Here is a 19786-nt window from a genome sequence, read left to right as displayed (position 1 = left end):
TAGGGCCTTTTTGTTGTTTAAAGTCGTTTTTTAAAACTTTTGTAGCAAATTTTACTGATGTGGCAGAGAGGGGGCATGCAATTGGAACATGACGATGACCACCCTAAAAGGCACTTCGAGGCTTTTATGGCCTTTTTAATGCAAATTTCAACTTTAAACCTGACAGTCATACCAAGGTCAAACATAACCTCAACAGTAATCCAGCAACGGTACTTCAAAGCATTTGAAAGTTTCTCCATTTGTTTGTAAGTGTTCTAGTTGGTACATTTTGCTGTACTTTACTACAATAAAGAAATATTTAAATTTTTATTATTGTTTACGTTTGTCATCTGTCAAACACATCAAACAACCAAGTTCCCTAAATTTGAGCTCTTATCTAGTTTTTGTGCTCTATATAGTCTCGCGTCAAGGTATGCGCTATGACGTATCTCATATAGAAATGTCCCGGACTATAGATGACTTTTATAGTTTAATTTGTTCTACTAGATTTTAATTTGCATAACGGAATAAACATACTAACTAAAATATATAAAAAATACTTCAAAAAAATTTAAAAAAACATGGCTAAGTTTCTGGTGAAAATACATTTCATTCTTTGGAGGTAACCCCAAGAGGGTTGGTGCAACAACATTCAATAAATAGTCAAGTAAAAGGTGTTCTACCTGCCTCGGAATTTTCTAATTTGTATTTATTTTCTGAGATAAGTATCGAGGGAGTCTCGTTTTAAAAAAATTCCTATATATTGATTAAAAAAGGGGAAGTTTAAAACCAAAAGTAGTTACATTTTAGAGTTTGTTTTTTTTTAATTCTTTTGTCAGTTGTCACCCTTTTTAAATAGCACTCTTTTTTTGGGAAAGGGGAAAAATTGTCGATGCGTTTTTAAGTTAGAAGTGTTTCAATTTTTTAAAGTTTCAATCCTAGTAGCTTTTGATTTTAAGCACATTTAATTTAAACAAACAGTATTTCGATATTGATTGCAAGGGTAAAGTTTAAAAACCAACATAAAATATGCTTATGTTTAGGCTTTATTCCTTAGTCGCTGGCCAATTCTTTAACCTTTTAAATAGCTGTCCCTACTTTTTGAAATATGTTTAGAAAGGAGGGAAAAACTTATCTAATCGTAGAGAATAGTTAATAATAAATACGAGTGCGAAAACTTAAACTAAAAGTTCAAGGACTCTCTTTTAGTATTAACAAAATAGTAATACGTATTTCGACAAAACTGTCTCCAGGGAAGAAACGGCTTATTTTAGACTAAGGGGTTGATAGGCAAACATTTTCTATTGCAATAACCCCATAAAGTGTGGTAACATGTTTTTGGAATGCTTTTGTATATTAAAATTTTTATTTTCCTGTAATTATAATTTTCTCCAAGTCAACCTTGAAATTCAAAAGTGCAATCTCGGTGATTTTTTCGCGCGCCGTCTGCTGATTGGCTAAAAGTAACGGCGCAACTAACCATGTTCATGGGGTCGCTTCACTTGGATTAGTACTGTTAGTTGCCTAATTAGTTGATTTTGAAAATTATAAATCAATTATGCAATTCGTGGGTGTGTTTACAAATTAATCCGATTGTTTAATTAGCTTAAGTGGATTTTTTGTCGTTGGGTGTGGGAGTAACGGGAAGTTTGAAAAACAACTAGACAGTGATCGTGTGTTTATTTTACAAATAATTTATTACAAAATAATGCTACAGAAAATGGCAGCCATCTGCTACAACTTACGACATTAATCAATTACTTTTTATAAATAGCCCTAATAAATCGTAAAAAATACTTCTAAAGTGGTAACTAGATTCGTAACCAAGAACAGGACTGATTGGTAACGTAGATTACAAAATATCAGTCACGAATTGATTGCACATTTTCTTTGTATCAATTTTATGGGAGGGATTAGTGATGTGATCAATTTGGCACTTTGAGTATTAATTTTCCTAAGTAGACCATGCGGGCGGGGCTTGGCCTAGCCCCGCCCCTGTCTACTCCCCGAAAACCTGTGTGCGAAATTACTTAAGTCGGGTTGCATCGGCAGACACAACACGACGGAAATAGGAACCAATCCATAAAAATGCCCTTGCAGTCGTTATCCGGGTCGTAGGCCAGTAGGCGGTGCCACTTGTACTTCTGCTCGCATCCGCAATCGCCCGAACAACGGTTCGTCCTCACTTTACTAAAAAAAGTGTGAAAAATATGGATAAATTTGATTGGCAATACTTACGCGCAGACTTCTTGATGTATCGCTTGCTCGAAATGCTGCGTGTTGACGATGGCCCGGATTTTTCCGGCGGAATTCGAGGCCCAATAGGGCGTCACAATTTCGACTTTGCTCTCGCAGGCGTCGATTCGGCCGCTTTCTGAGCTCTGGTTGTTGCGAAAATTCTGTCTCGTGTTTCTGATTTGACTAAAAAATGAGTCTCCGCCGGGTTTTCCTCCCGGATCCGGTCCGGGATCGAAGTGCAGGTCCGGGACGCCCGGTTTTGTTGATCTTTTCCTTTTCCGGCCAGGTCCGTATTCGCCGCCGGGACTTCCCATGTCGAACTCTCCGTACATCCTCTTCATCAGTGCCTTGTTCTCGTCTATGAATAACTCTATACGATCTCTGAAAAAATCAACGTCATTGCAGGAATTGATGACGAGATTGACTCACAATGGATAGGAATTTCCTGCCGTTGGGCAGAACAATTGCTGGTGACGTTTTATGCAAGGGACGCCGCGAATGTACTCGCCGCGTAATTCTAAACCTAAGGCGACGGATAACGCCGTCCATAATATCTGAAAATGAAAAAAAAATTCATTAAATAATCATTTGTTGACAGGGTTTTTCTAGTTTTATCGTCCGCCTTAAAATAAATGCAAAGTGTGTTAGAAAGATTTTCATCTAGTCGTCTGTGAATATCCCATGTAAAATCAGAAATGCCACTTTACATAACTAATGACAGGCATTTAGACACCGAACATTACCATTCTCTATTTATTAAGCTTCGATAATAAAAGTGTTTTCTTCAATGTAACAATTTAGTCGCATTTTAACGAAATTTTTTAAATTAATTAATTGGCAATTTCACAATTGACAGTTTTGACATTTATTGAGCAGAGCGGCACAATTTTTTTTTTACTTGTAAACTAATTTCAAAGTTAACTAGATGAGAATCATTTAAAAACACATTATACTTCTAATAGCATGAAAACAAATCTTTATATCGGAAACAATTTAATTTGATCAATGAAAATCTTTACATAAATACAAAAATAACGTTAATTAATGTGTTATTAGTTTATAACAGCATGCTAAAAAATAACATCCTGTTCTATCCTAAAATGGTATTTTGTATGTCAAAATACCTAATGTTAAAATTGTGTTAATTTATTCTCGTACTGTTTTAAAGTTAAAATTTTAAAGAGTGCTAATAGCATAGCTTTAAAAAATTAACAGGGGTATTAAATAATTGTTAAACAAAAATGGTAGCACTCGCAAGAGTCATTAAATTTGTAACAATAACACAATGTTATTATTTTTTCACAGTCGAATTAATAGAAACTAACACGATGCTGCAAACCCGAGAGAAAACTAAAAACCAAGACATAATCAATAATAATTGTGGACTTAATTCAAAAAGTTGGTGAAGATATTAAATTTCCTACTAATTTTAAATAAATATTTATACACTCTGCTCAGAAATGATTGTTCATCAAGTCACCTATGAAATTTAAATCCAATGTGAATACCGCCAAAGGCTTTGAACCCAAAGATGAAAGAATACACAACAAAAATCACAAAAATATAAAACACAAATTAATACAAGCCCGACTCTTAAAACAACTTTGCCGAAAAATAAAAAGCTAATTAAAAATGTTGAAAGAAATGACAGCACTCGGAAACTACAATAGTCATTTGAATCAAGCAACACATTGAATTTGAATTTCATAGTCTATACTTGATGAAGTACACATTGAACACATTGTACCTATGAAGTATTGAACACCAATACATGAAAAATGAGAAAATTTTTGTGGAAGATTGGGATCAACTGGTTAATTTTCTTTAAGAACTATCCTCTTTGTTATTTTTGAACGACGCACGATTTTCGAGAAAAACGAACTTTTTCTTAGTCGTCCATTAATTTTAATTCCGAAGTCAAAAAAAATCCTGGGATTTATTCTATTCTCTGTCTTCTGCCCTCTGTAGCAATTTTCTACTACTTTCTGTTTTCTGTTTGTCTTTTCTCCTCCCTATTAGTCTATTCTACATTTATTTTATGTCTTCTATTTTCTGTTCTATACTCTATTCTCTATCCGAAACTGAATATTGGAAAGTGTAGACTGATCCAAAAAATCTGTTGGCAACAGACTAATTTTTTTCTGGATCAGACTGTTTGGCTCAATTCTTTATTGTTAATATAAGGGGTTTCCAATGTCTTCTTTTTTTGTTCCTGTTTTTAAGTTTGTCTTTTCTTCTTTCTATTCTACATTATCCTTATTTTTTATTAATTTTCTCTTTTAATATGCTTTATTCTCTTTAATTATTTATCTCTGTCATACGAGTATATACATATAATTATTATTTATCTAAGAGGTTTTCAATTTTTCTATCATTTATCTTCTTTAACGTGTCTCTATATCTTTTGTCTTCTTTCTTTTCTGTTCTTGGTTTCTGTATCACTGTTCTCTTTCTTTCTTCCTCTTCCTTTTCTCTTATTTTTTGTTCAGTCTTCCTGTCTTTCATTCTCTATTCTTTCTTAAATTCTACTTCTGTTATCCTTTCTGTCTTCCTTATCTAGCATTCCTTTCTGTTTTCTACACTTTCTCATCGCATTTGTCCTCCTTTCTCTGTTTCCCCCAATCAGGAAGCGTTTCCAGGCATAGATCTATAGAAATCGTTTTTCTTACATTAACTTAATAAGAATCTGTGACTTAAGAAGTTACCCCCCAAAATATTTCAACGTTTTTTCCAGATATCGTGTTTAAATTTCAGATATCTTTGTTTAAAATTATATTTCTTCGAACAATGAATTAAAGATAATATCTTTATGAAGATATTAATGATATTATCTTCATTAGGATCCCAAGAAATCCCAATGTATCGTTTAGTTTGGTATTCATAATAAAAAATTGACAAAATTTCAAAAATCAGTACATTCACTGTTTTTTATTTTATTAATACTTTTTGACCAGGACAGCATTTACCTACAGAAAAGAATAATGTCCTGGATAAAGTAGTACGGTTAGGTGACGGTTAGTCATCTTATTCTAAAATTTTATGGACTTTTCCAGATTATGTTGAGCCCTTAAGCCCTTATTTCTTGAAGACCTCAAGCATTATAAATTGTTATAGGTAATGAAAACAGCGTAAAATTCTTATGTTTATCAAAGTCAACTTAAAAGAAATTTGTTGACTCAACATTAATTTAATCAGTAAATAAGTTTATTTAATTCTAATTAGGCAATTAATAATTGCAAACACCAAATTGGTAATAGATGCTGGTATATTTTCTTGGCTTGTTTCATTAATAAGGTGACTCATTTTATTCACATATTTTCGTTATTTTATGTTCACAATTTTACAAAAATACTGTGGACACATTTTCAATGTTATTCAAATTTCCGTTGAATTACCTATTTGTTTGGGGTGCATTTTCATCAAATCCCGCTTCACTCATTCTTAAAAGAGACGTATGTATTTTCTAGATTGAACTTTCTTTGCTCCAAGTCTATTAAATCTCCGAATAAATCTCTTTCTTTTGTGCTGTCACCTCTTCATATTTCTTAGCTCTTGCTTTACGTTTCGTTTTTATTAAATTTTAATTTAATTTAAACATTTAAAAGTAGAATTATCCGTTGTCCTTTCCAGAGTGTTCGTTTTTTTAGCACACACACGTCAAATGGTTTTCTATTTATTTTTGTGTTTCGATCCATAATATTATTGTTTTTATAACTTTTTTTATTATTATTATTATTTAAAAGTTCAGATTTTTCCGTGCATATATAACAAAGATATTAGTTTTAGTCGCTTCGATATCCGGTTTATGAATGAAATATGTTCGAAATTCCCACTCCACGTTTTGCATAACGTTATTGTTTCATGTTTGTTACTATTTGGCGTGGTGTCCACGTGACCGCGATGCGCCAATCCGGAAATGTTGTAGTGTGAATCCGGTCCGATTAAAAAAAAGGACGTGAATCCGTTACTATTATGAATTTTCCAAGGATTGTTCTTCCTGGGAATTGGAAAAAAATTAGCAACTTGTGACATTAACGTAATTTAAAGAACTATAACAATTCGGTGACTAACATTGTTATTTAAAGAGCAAGGTCGGTAGGTGTACGCGTTTGTTTTCCGGTCGCGTCGCACCGTTTCAAGGGTGGGATTTTTTGTGTCGTTATTTTTCGGTGTTTCACCCTGTATTATTATTCCAGTGATACTGTTTCTTTGAGTCATCGGTGAAAAAATTTCTTGGTCGGTTCCTCGAACAGGATATTTGCTCCGATTTACGTCAATTGTTCGAAAAAATCGCTACAAATTTTATAATAGATCTGTTTTTTTTCCTTCTTCTTGAAAGGATTTTTTTCGGTTTTTATTGAAATTTGTCGTGAGTCATGGTCTCAAAAACATAATATTTTGGCAAGATCACTGACTTGAGATGATTCAGGTTGACTTTCAAATTTCGTCAGCTAATCTGTTTACAGTTTTTGCAAAAATTCTAATTTCGCGCGGCGTAAAGCATCAACAAGTTGTGGCAATTTACGCAAAGATTGGTAAAAAATTCCTCCAACAACACCCATTCAGATCATCGTGGAAAAGTTAATTAAAACAAAAAATCGTCAGTAGCTCAGAAGGTTTTAACCTTATTTTTAGACTGTTACTCAATGTTTCACCGACAGAAATTCCGCAAAATAATTGAGCTTTTAGCCAAAATCACGTAATTTTCCACCTGATTAGGTGATTCTTTTTGTCTAAACAGGCCACAGGAGGTAATTTCTATATAATTTGGTGTTTTTTTTACGAAATTTTGCTAAATACGTGAGTTTTTCGTTCAAAAACAAAATAAATCTAAAGAAAAGAATTTAATTTTTGTTGTTTGGTCGTTTTTTTTGCTAAAAACATTCTAAAATTCAAAGTCAAAATTCCAAATAACACTAGCATCGAGCATTATTGAGAATTTTGCAAAATAAGTGAAATTTTAACTTAGAATAATATTTAATTAAGTGATTTTTCGATCTCTTTAATTAATTTATGCTTATGCGTATCCATAGAAATTGGTGCCAAAATGAGACGATTTAACTAATTTCAAACGAATTGGTTTGTTTTTAGGGTAAAAAACAGTTTCCAAACGAATAGCTAGTATTTATATGGAATGTATAGGTGAATAAACCCGACTGTTATCCACGAAAAAATGGTTTAGAAAAGTTTTAGAATGGATATATTTTTTTTATTCTATCGTCAAGGATAAAATTTTATTTTATCTACAGTTTACATCATCTAGGTCTAGAGAAATAAAGTTAACAACCATTGTTGTTTTCTGTTTTTGACATTTTTTTCATTGTTCAATTTTTTACGTTTATTTTTATCAAATTAACTCAGTAATTCAATCAAAATAATGGAGAACAGGATAAAATTTTGTATTGTATACGATGATAAAATTCACCATTAAATTCTGAAGACAAAAGATGAAATCTAATTTTATCGTCTTGTATAATAAATAACTACATGTTATTATCAAAACATTTTTTGTGGAATTATTAGCCTTCAAAAGTTCTAAAAAAATTCTAGATTATATTTTTTCTTCTAAAAAATACCTAACCAATTTTTAATTAAAGTTTAGAATGTAGTCGTTTTTTTAACAACTATTCAACAGTATAGACGATTGTAGAACATTGTTAAAGGAGACTCAAGGGCCCATTACAAAGTGTCATAACTTTGTAGCACAAATTAGTTCTGCTTTGGTATTTATTACTAAAATTTGAAAGCCCATTCATTTTGGAATTTTTTTGTCTCTACTAAAATTTTTGTAAAATGTACGGTTTTTGCCTAAAATAATAAAATGTGAAAAGATTCAGCAGAGACATCGCAGTGTTTTTTAACGTTTTTGGAAAAAAATAAAGAAATGGAGCAATTTATTAATCCTTAATCTATGGTTAAAATATTTGCAATTGAAAAAAATCGGTTAAATTTTTCTCACTTGATTTGATTCATTTTTAATTCAGGACTTACTGAGAAATAACTAAGTGATACGAAAAAATCACAAGTTAGCAAATTAAATTTACTCTCAAGCGATTTGGTTTATTTTTAAACAAGGAATCGATGAAATTGTAATTATATACAGGAGTCAAACGTCAAACAATTTAAACTAATCCTAGAGTCTACTTGCTATTTCAAAATTATAGAAAAAATGGCAACAGTGCACTTAATTTTTTGGGGTCAATAGTTCATAAATTAAAACTTTTTTCTTTCTGTGTTATTTAAGAGAAAAGTGACAGTTGTTTTTATAGTTTTGAAACGAATATTACACGATTTGACTCGTTTTTAGGGGAATAGTTCATAAAGATCAACAGAATAAATGCCAAACCAAAAGAAAAATAAACTAAATTTAAATCCGGTTTAATTCGCAATTAAATTTCATTTCGCGATTGACTTTAACATTTGTCAGTGCAAAATAAAATAATAATGGCAACTTAATGTGTTTCGTTTTCAAGCAAGAAATAGAAAAAAGAGACTAATTAAATAAAACAAGTGCCAAAATAAAACAAATATCTTTGGCTCGTTTTTAAGTGAAAAATCTATGTAAATGAAACCTTTAAATGAAATAATTTGGAATCGTTGCCCTTATTTTTTCAGGGTTATTAATAATAATTTTATAAAAAGGTCTAATTAATAAAAAGAAAAAAATGGTCTTTGAATTTCTAGATTGGAATAAATCAGATTCGTTTGTCCACTACCTAGTGCTATTCCGTGACACTCATGACAGTAAATTTGTTCAAATGTAATACAGTGAAATCTCTCTTAACGGACACCTATAAGTAATCCCTCTAACAAACAGACATTTTTGTTAGCCCCCTTTTCAGCTAACGTATTTTAAATGATATAGCTTCTCTTTTAAGCGGACTCTCCAATAAACGGACGCGGAGAATACAATTCGCATCTTTGAACACAAAATCTCTCCTTTAAGCGGACAGTATGTCATGCGCGCATTTGTTATTAATTATTATTGTGACAAATGAGCAGAAAATTCAAGGAATCACATATTTTGTTTCATTGTTAAATTGATCCAGATTTAAACCTCAGAATAGGTTAAAGTTATATGCATTATTATTGCACTAGTTCTTATTTGTATTAGGCTTTACGGTGTTAGTACATAATTTCAATATTTATTATTATGGTAAATACAACTAAGTTAGTTAAAAGAAAAAAAATCGGGTCCAAAACAAACCGAATGTACAAAATTTACAAAGAAATAAGAAATAGGAAGATCCAATAAGTAGGAAATTTGTTTTAAAAATAAAGATGAACTGGGAAAGAAATGACATAGAAGTGGAAACGTTTGTGAAAAGCGAAGTTTTTTCGACGAAAGTTAAGGAGTTTGTGGAAGCATTAAAAAATTAAATTTTTAGGGCTTTTGAAGAGTGGTTAGGAAATTTTATGTACATTTCTGGCCAATCTGCGAATATTGATGAAGTTGTATCAAATTTTGAAGAAAAAAATATTTTTTTTTTAAGAAATAGTCAATAAATATTGCTATTGTACCAAATAGTATCATACAACTTTAATAAATGAATTTAGTTTGTGTCTATTATTTCTCTTAAGAGGACACCTCCATTAACCGGACAAGCCGACGGTGTCCGCTTATTGGAGATTTCACTGTAATTATAAGTGCAAAAATAGAACAAATATTCAGACGGTCGAAAAGTGTTGCCAACTTTGTATTAAATTTGTTTACAAAAAAGAAGAAAAGAGACAAATTGTAAATAAATATTCTGAAAACTTTCCTCTGCTCGAACTACTTATAAAATCCGAGGTTATCAACCAAATTCGTTCATAAAAATTCCGCCCAGTCCAAATGATTCAAAAATTTTTCATTCTTTTTCTCATCATCAGCAATAAATAAGAATTTTACGAGCGTGTAGAAGGTTTGTCAAATGAAAGTCAATGTTCTGGAGCCTTGACACGCCCCAACTCCGGGTGTCGGCTTCCGGTGCGTATCAATAATTTTTTCCCGACGAAAAAAACCACGATCTTATCATTCGCCACTCCCTTGATAAGATCGGGCGCCAAATTCGAATGTAAACAAACGAAACTCTGGCCTTGCTTGGTGTGTTAGCCAACGAGGCCAAACCAAGGCAGCCAATCAAGGTTAAAAATGCGCATGTCGCACAAATTTACCAAAAAACGCGAAATTTACACCAAAGGGTTGCTGTGGCGGCCAATCGGTGCGTTCAAGGGGCGTGGTGTTTTATATTACGTACCAGTTGGGTCGGGAGGTAAGTGCATCGTTTTGGCATTGTTGCGCTTTCGAATTGATTGTCACTAAATCAAACGACACGAGCACATTTTTTCGCGACGGTGATGTGTTTCCAACATGTTTAGTACGAATGCAGTGGAAATTAATTCGATGTGCGAACGCTTATGTGAAGGTCAGAGGAGCTTCCTTGCGTGAAATTTTTGACGGGGGGACTTTGGTTGGGGATGCTAGGACGTTTTTCGCTTTTCGAGAAAAAATTTTCATAACTTGACGAGATTTATTAAAGTCATAAAAGTCGAAGGTCTGGATAATTAGCTTTATTTCCTTCCCGGGTAATTGTTTGCATTTAGCAACGTTTATGCTTGAGGCAGGTTTGCGTTTGTTTCACTTTTATCTGATTTGTGCATCGCTGGTTAGCAACAATAAATAAACGCGAAACAATTAAACATCTACATATGCTCATTTTTTTTTGAAAATTTTGAAAAAATTCGACACAAATTATTGTTTCCAACAACTGTTCTTATTTGCAATGATTTACCTTCTTGCCCAATACTGGTTTCAGGTGTGATTTAATACAGTTTTAGAAGGTAGTCAGGTTTTGTCATATTGAAACTACAAAGATTTATTATGACTGGGGTCGTGATATAACAATATATTCTCGTTTTAATTATTGTGTATTAACATTGAACCGTGAAACTATTAATTAAACATATTAGAAATGGAACTAGACGTCTCCTGGTTTTGCTGTTCTGATTTTCAAATTTAATTTACTCAAAATATGTAGAAGATGAAATCGATAAAATAAGAGCTTCATATTTGATTTAATTAGTTAACTTCAAATAAAAAACTTTGGGCTGTTAACTTAAAAGTGATTTTTTGATTTTTTTAACATATCCTTAAAAAATCCAGAAAAGATTGCTTTACTTCACTGTCTATGTACACTAATCGGCAAAATAAAATAATAAATAAAATGTTTTACATTTGATTTTCGAATTCGATTAAGTGTACAAAAATTATTAAATTTTGTAATTTTATTTACCATGGTTTCTGAAATAATAAGGAGAATTCACTACAAAAAGCCCCCTTTTCAAAGGGTGTAGCTCCCTTAGGAAACATTTTTTGATACATGCTTAGAGGAAACTTTTGTTTTAGAAATAAATGTTCTATTATCTGTTTAAATTTGTAACAATGAAAACGAAACACCCTGTATATTGAAACCGTCAAAGTATGTATTAATGTACTAATTGAATCGTTCATTGCTCAAAGGGACTAAGTAACATTTTTGACCATTTTGAGACGTTTTTCTTTTTAGTTTTTTTCTTTATAGGATTTGCAAGACAAAAATTATGTTATGATAACAAGTATTGGCACTTTGACATTGAGTTTACAATAAAAATGTCATGGTACCTTTAAATTGAAAAATAGGTTTTTCTAGTTGTTCTCGAAAACATAAAAATGTTAGTTAGGCCCTTTCTGTAATAAACGATTTAACTATAATCATTTAAAAAGTGGAATCTAGGTAACGCATTTTTTATATTACCTAATATGTATTCGGAAAATCTGAATCTTTTTATACGTATTCTCCAAGTAAAAATCTCATTCTCTAACAGAGTATACATAGTATAAAAACATATAGCAAGCTTTTAAATGTTGCAAAATTGATTGAATTGAGTGGCAAAAACTGTCAGAAATTGAAACATTTATTTTTTTAAATGTCACGTTTGCATTTTTTGCAGTAATTCTAATTCTAAAAAAATTATAAAAAAATGTTGTAGGTAATAAACTTTGACCTGCTTACCAAAAAAGATTTTTTGTTTGAGTGATTTCAGTAGAACAGACCCTCAGTGTTTAGAAATAGTTGCTTTATTTTTCTATCCATGTACACTAACCGACAAAATTGACGGAGGAAATTGTTGTTGGTTATTTAGGGAGGGATGTAAGTAATCCTGACGATGATTTAATTTTAATCGAAACGTCGCTAAAAGTATAAAACTTATTTACATCCCTGCCCTAAATAACCAACAACAATTTCCTCTATTTAAAAAGGGAAAATAGATGATGCCTTTTTACAGTTCATTAATGAAAAATCTAAATGGTATTTTTAACATTTTTACTACTGTTATTTTCGAAAATCTATAGAAAAATCGTAGTCTTTAGCGGAGGAGAAAATTTAAACAACATAGCAAGTTTCTTTTAAAAAAACTGAAAAAAATGCAAAAAGTTATTGTTATCAGTTATTGTTCTCCGTGACATTATTAAAATTTTATTTTGAAAAAGGTTTCAGCTTCAAGGGGTTGTCCAAAAATTAAACAATGAAAAATCGTCAAAAACAGAAACAATTTTTGTGAATCATACTTCTCTAGACGATAAGATTTCATTTTACCATGAACTAAACAGTGGATAAAATACAATTTTTCCACTTTCATCTTTGCATTTTTGCTATCATTTTATAAGTTCAAAAAAATTGAATAGATAAGTCTTTTATCGAAGTAGTATTTAATTTAATACACTAAACTACACAAATAAACTTTGACCTGCTAACAACAAGGATTTTTTTTGAGTGATACAAGAACAAGAACAAACTCTTGTTTAAAACAAAGTAACAATGAAAAAATTGCTTTATTTTTTTGTCTATACCCTGACAAAATTAAACGTCGCATTGTTTTGTAGTACTTAACTTGGATTTTTCAAACTTAACCGTCAAATACAGGGTGAGGCAATAGTGGGTTATTTCTAAATTTGTAAAAATATGCAACCAATAATACTAAAATAATCCTGATTTCAGCTGACCAAATCGGTAATCCTTAAAAAAGTTAAATTTAATCCACGATTACATTGTTCTGGGCAGTGTCAAGTTTATTGTGATAATTTAGCTAATATTTCATTATAGATTATTATTATTTAAAAAAAAACTGTGTTGATTCAATTAATGATTTTAAAAAATCAAACGAAGTATCGAAGTGGTATGTGCAATTAGTATGTTTGGTTGCATTTGAGAACGTGTCAGAAGTAACCCACTATTGACTCACCCTGTAGATTAAAGAATGCCAAAACCTGATAAAAGTTGAAACTATATCACTTTTAGCTATTTGTTATTTTTCTTGTAGTAATTTTAAATATTATAAAAAAATTAAAGAAGACCGATTAATAATCAAAATTTAATTCGCTGTTAAAAGGTAATTTCACGATAAGTCGTGAAACTAAATATCTGATTGGGTCAAATTACTCACGTGATTAGTTAATCGGATGTTTTATGTTTAATTTTGTTAATAGTTTATTAATTTCTGTTTGATTAGTAATTATTTTTTTATCCAAATATCACCGAAGCGTTAAAATATTGAATAAAAAGATTAAAAAAAAGGAACAACATGATACATTCCTTTTAAATGTGTTATTAAAAAGACTGAATAGTTTTTTTATTTTCAAATTGTTATTTTCGAAAATCTTGTAAAAATCTCATTTTATTTTTTTTAATTTAATTGTCAAACAGATGAGAATAGAGAATTTTAAAAATTGATACTTTCAAACAATTTTCCTTCGTTTTTTTTATCAGTATTATTTTTTATTTATTATTGTTTTTATGTAAGTTTAAACAGTTTCAAAAAGGACATAAACGCTTTATACCTAATTTATATAATATTTAAGTAAAATAAAATAATAAAATATACATAGGCAAGAGAAAATTCGTGACATTTGCAAACAAACCTTCTTCAGGCCAGAGTTTGCACCATAGAAATAATTAAACAACGACAAATAAAAGGTTTCAGAACGACAGAATTACTAAGACGGCAAGACAACTAAGAATGAATTAAAAAAAAAGTTTGTTCTTTTCCCTAATATTATTGCTAAAAAATCGCCTTGTATCCAATCTTTATTTTTTAAATTTGGAACGGAACCGAAAAATGGATAATTTTTTGACATTAACCGGCAAATTGATGTCGCAATGTGACATTAATTTGATCGTTGACTGTACTTAAGTAATAAAATTTATTAAGTTGCTAAGGTCAGTATGTTGACCTAACTGTACTTTCATTGTTTGAGGTAAAAAATTAATACCAAACATAATAAAGCACATTTTCTTAAAAAAATTAAGTAACAATACAGATTAGAAAGTTGTTTTTATATGGCTATAAATTGCAGTTAGATACAGTTATATGGTTATTTTAAAGTGCAATAAGTGTCGATGTATTTATATCGTTTTTTTTTTTTAATTAAACACCACTGTTACTGTTACAAATTCATTACCGACTAGAGCGTGAGAACTTATTTAATTTGTTTTGATTTTTGCACAAGATTTGTGTTAAAAATCGAAAGCGCTTGTACTTTACATTTTTTAGAAAGGCAAAACGTGACGATTTTATGTAACAAACATTAAAAATTTCACCGGTGTCGGTACGTAAAAATGCATCCGATGAATCAAGTGATTTTTTCCGCCCTCTCGCATTCTTACCGCATTCGTAACCGTATTACGTCCATATGGAACGAGGTCGGGGCCCGATAAACCTAATCGTGCATAAAAGCGAACCTTTCGAAAGGTTAAGGCGTTTCCGGCGACCAGCGACGAAAAATCCCTAGTGCGAAAAAGCCGCACTTTCAAGGCCTGTGAAAGTTTCATTTCCGTTGCGTAACGTCTCCGTTACTCAATGGGTCATCTTCATGGCAGTGCGTTTTTCTCTCGCCGGGAAAAACACGCACCAGTTACACATTCAAATGACAGGAGACAAAGGAAACAATCAAATACCAATACGAAGGTCGCCATAAGTGAAAGGATTATATTCCAAGTGAAAACCTGAATGATCTCAAATACGACGCTGTTACATAAATCACGAATTTTGGTGTGTTACCACAGTAACACAGTGAAAGTGATGCACGTGCGTGTCACGTGAGCGGATTTTCTTTTGTTTTTCCGTTCGTTTTTTTATTCAATGGAGATATGATCTGTAATTTATGCCACGGTTACGGCAGGTAATTACAGGTTGGCTTCTGTAAATATTTCACACTTAACGGAGAGCAAAGTGAGCAATTTTCGCAATTTGTCGAGTCGTTGACTGTGGCGGCCTTGGCAGGTTTTACGAGAGGTCAGGTCAGGTTAAGTCAAATATGGCGCTTCATTTCCCAATTTCGGTGAAATACTGTATTGCTTTTACTTTTTTGGTGTTAATCAGTAGCATCGAAAGATAATTAGCTCACACTTAAATTAACACATTTGTGTTGAAACTTTATGTATAATTTTTTATTAAATTTTAAGGATTTGTTTTTGATTCGTATGTGGGTCAAGTTACACTAAAACGGATTAAAAGGAAAAGTGTTCTGCGTCATTGCTTAATTTTAAGTAAACTAATTGATGTTCTGGGAAATTCAAGTTGCAAGTATGTGTAATACAGTGATTCATGGCAAAAGTTATTTTGTCTCGAGAAAAATCTTTTCTGTGTTTTAGTTAGCAGTACGTATTTTTTTGACATAGCTTTAGAAATGTTATGGACCGGTTGGTTAATATAATACGTATTTTTGGAAAAATTAAATTAAACACGTTTTAGACCTAGTTTTTAGCACATACTTGTGCAACGATTCAGGTAATTAATCTGAAAGTTGTCAAGTGATCAATGTTGTTAATTTAAGAATTATATCCAAACCTTCAATAGAAGTCGATTATTTTGATGTAAATAAATAAGTCAGTGCAGGTTGACACAGAGAGCAGAAACAGAAACAGATGCTTCTCAATTTAAGATTTTGTCGTACATTTAAAAAATTCAAAAAATAATTAAAATTATGTTTCTTGGACATTTAATATGTCTTAGCAAGAGATAATACGTAACAATTTTTAACAGCCAGTAAAATATGCACAATTTGTGAATAAGTGGAGTATGAACTTTTTAAAATATACTCTTGTCATAAAACTAAAATTCTTAATAACATGGGAAAAATTTTGGCTTAATTTTTTTTTCAAATGTTACATAAGTAACTATTTATGTGTCTTCATTGACAAGGTAAAAGTGTGACTTTATTGAATTAAGGACATAGAATAGCAGCTTTTGGCTACTTGATTTGAATGATATGCATAATCACATAAAATGCAAAAATCAAACATTTCAACAAAATCATTTATTAATACGTATTTATTATAAAGATATAATTTATTTGGCTAAACAATTTTACTAGTGACATCCTCCATAGTGTTTGAATTTTTACTAATTTTTTTATTTTAGTTTCTAGTTTTGTTTTGGGACAATTCACGTATCTACTTATTAAAAAAATAGTGTACATTATTCAGAACAATAATTTTAGTTATTATTTTTTTTAACTGTCGCTAATTCAAAGCAGTATTTAAATCACAAAAAATGCTTTTTGACATTATTGTAAGCACTTGAAAAAATTTGGACAGTTTTTTAGTTGGTTTTACAGTAGATAAAGAAATAAATTGTCAAATTATTGTAAAAAGACATTAAGAAAAAATTCTATTTTTTTAGTATTTTAAGTTTCTCATTTTTAAAACTTGTAGAGGATAACTTGATCACCCTGTATGAAGAATGAAATTTTAAGTAAAAAAAATGTTTAAATGAAAAATGCAAAATACGTGAATTTTGTAATTGCCTAAGAAATTAATAGAATTGATTAAAAAAATAGAAATAGTTTATTCTGCAAAATTTATGAAAATAAAATTTAATTATAAATGTAAAAAATATTATGTGTAGAGTCAAAAGTTGTAATAAACTATCGCTTAACTCTTGAGTGACATACAATATATTTTTTTTAAATGGCATTTTATTTTTAGTCTCTTCTTATTTATGTATTAAATTTGAAATTAATGTTTCCTTGTCTTGTTTTGGAGAACATTGTGTTCATTTTCGAGTTTTGTAAAATTTTAATCAGATTAGAACACAACTTTAATAATAATAATTTAAGAGGAAACATTGGTTTAAGAGTAATAAATATATTAAAAAGAATTAAGAGTACTAGAAGTAATTTTTAAAGCATAATCTTAAACAAAAAATCGTGGGGTCATTAAATATAACGAAAAATTTTGCGTAACTCAAAAACTAATAGGAATTTCAAAAAAAATCTCTAAAAAAGAATCACATTTTTAACAGAATTTATAATGTCCAAATTATACTTTTTTGCAAAATACTAAAAAGTTTAGACAAAAAACGCTTGGTTCCATACTTTTGTTAGATAGACACTACGTTTCAACAATAATAATTAACTAAACTATTATTAATAATATTAATAAATAACGAATTAACATAATCATCGTAATAATGGCAAAATCTGGGGAGTTTTATGCACAAAAGTTAGAACACTTTTATACTCGGTTTTTTAGTAGGTTGGTACATAGAGAAACAAATAATACAGTTGTAAAAAGACATGAAATGTTTATTTTTATTTTTAAAAACTTGTAGGGGATAATCAGTAACCACTCTGTATGAAGAACAAAATGTTCAAGTAAGAAAAAAAATGTTTAAATAGAATATTTAAAAATTTAAAAAAATATTAAAAATCTAAAAATATTTAAATATTTAAGTGAATTTTATAATTGTTTAAGATAAGCAAATGAAAATTCTAAAGTCAATTTCTAGATTTCTCATATTAAAAAACTAGAAATAGTTTATTTTATAAAAATAAAATTTAATTAGGAAAGCAGTAAATATTATGTCGATATTATGTGTACAGTCTAAAGTTAATATTGTAATAAATATAGAAGCTTAAGTCTTGTGTTACATACTTTATTTTTCCGACAGCAGCTAGGTATTGAAACAAAATTTAATTTTTGTCAAAATTAGCTGGCATCTTATTTTTTTTGTCTTTATTTATTTATTTAAGTTGCCTAATATTGTTTGATAGTTTGATAAGGTCCGGCGAAAGGATGCATCCACCATTTTTGCCGAAATAATTTCCTTTGTAGAAAAAATAGTTAGATCTCATTTTGAAGAACAATAAAAAAATCGAGTTATGTAGTTATTATTTTTTTAAACAACACCTCATACGATTTAATAATAATTTAAAAGCAAACATTGATTTAAAAATGATAAGTTTAGTAGAAAGAATTAGAAGTAATTTTTAGAGCACAATTTTGAACCAAAAAATCGTGCTATTAAAAAAAAGAGAAAACTGTATAACTTGAAAATTAAAAGGAATTTCAAAAAAATTATACTTACTCCAAAAATGATCGCATTTCTAACAGACTTTATTATAATGTTTCTAATTCTTTTTTTTTTGGTTACGTAGTAATAATTTAGAGAAAAAACGCTTGGTTCTATACTTTTGTTAGACACTTTACATTTTAACAATAATAATTAAATAAACTATCGATCGCAATACAACAAAATCAATATTTTACAATCGTATTTTTTTTACTTAAATGTTAAAAAAAAGAAGGAAACCCTGGTCTTTTTGTTTAAATAAAAAAAAGGAATAAGTTAATTTTGCAATTACATAGAGAAAAAAAAATGAAAATTCAAAATTTCTTGTGATAATAATGGCAAAATCTGGCGAATTTATTGAAAGAAAAGCAGTAAAATAAATAATAGCTTAGCTCTTGTTTTTCCGACATTATTAAGACAAAATTTAAATTTTGACAAGGTAAGCTAACATCTTACATGTTCTCTCTATTTGTTTTTGAAATTCGATTATAATGTATCCTTGTCTAACCCAGTGTGATTGTTGCGGTTAAGGTTACGGCCTTAAAAGTAGAAGGAAACAAAATTTGAACAAGTAGTGTTGAAAAACAGTAAAATAAATCGATTTTTTTAAATAATTCAATAATTAAAAAAAAATCTCTACTTACGGGAATCTGCACAAAAGTGCCGTTGTTGAGCACCGGATGCGAGTAAAGCGGCACGACAGGAACAGAACCATTTTTGATAAAAATCGGCCCCTGAATGGGGGTGACCGGGGGCAGTCCTTCGTCCTCATCGTCGTCGTAATCATAGTCGATAACCGCGTGCACTTTAGTCTTAGTACCATCATCGGTAACTTTGGTATAGGGCGGGTGGCCCCCTTGCGGGGGCCCGAAGTCCTCCCGCAGGAAGGGCTTCTGGGGCACGGGGTACGAGTAGGGCACCGGCGGCTGGTAGTAACCGGGGGCTAGAGGGGGGCTGGGCGTCGCCGCGAAGGGCGCCGCTGAGAAATTCAAAAGGGCCATCGGGGCGCCGTCACGTCCACCCACAAGACGAAGCCATCGAAAGCTTATCTCTCGGCACACCGCGATCGCGACTGGGTGACATTAGTCGGAGAGTTTGGTCGGAGCCGCGACGGACCCCACTCACTTTATACACACACACACCTACTCAATAACGATTCTTGCTTATGGTAATTTGCGTGCGATGGAGCGATTTG

The 19786-nt window shown here is 30.7% G+C and overlaps 1 protein-coding gene across 1 annotated transcript; it reads right to left on the bottom strand.

Annotated features, from left to right (window-relative positions):
* Positions 1-1644: 1644 nt before the first annotated feature.
* On the bottom strand, positions 1645-19642 carry spz3 (spatzle 3). The gene is made up of 4 exons (NM_001160153.1): positions 19236-19642; positions 2647-2771; positions 2218-2598; positions 1645-2169 (listed from the first exon to the last, which is right to left on the bottom strand). The coding sequence occupies exons 1-4, from the start codon at positions 19590-19592 to the stop codon at positions 2010-2012; spliced, it is 1023 nt and encodes a 340-aa protein (NP_001153625.1). The 5' UTR covers positions 19593-19642; the 3' UTR covers positions 1645-2009.
* Positions 19643-19786: the final 144 nt, after the last annotated feature.

This window comes from Tribolium castaneum, chromosome 6 (genome assembly GCF_031307605.1).
Source record: "Tribolium castaneum strain GA2 chromosome 6, icTriCast1.1, whole genome shotgun sequence".
In the NCBI taxonomy this organism is placed as follows: domain Eukaryota; kingdom Metazoa; phylum Arthropoda; class Insecta; order Coleoptera; family Tenebrionidae; genus Tribolium; species Tribolium castaneum.
This window is presented reverse-complemented; position numbering and strand designations above follow the sequence as displayed.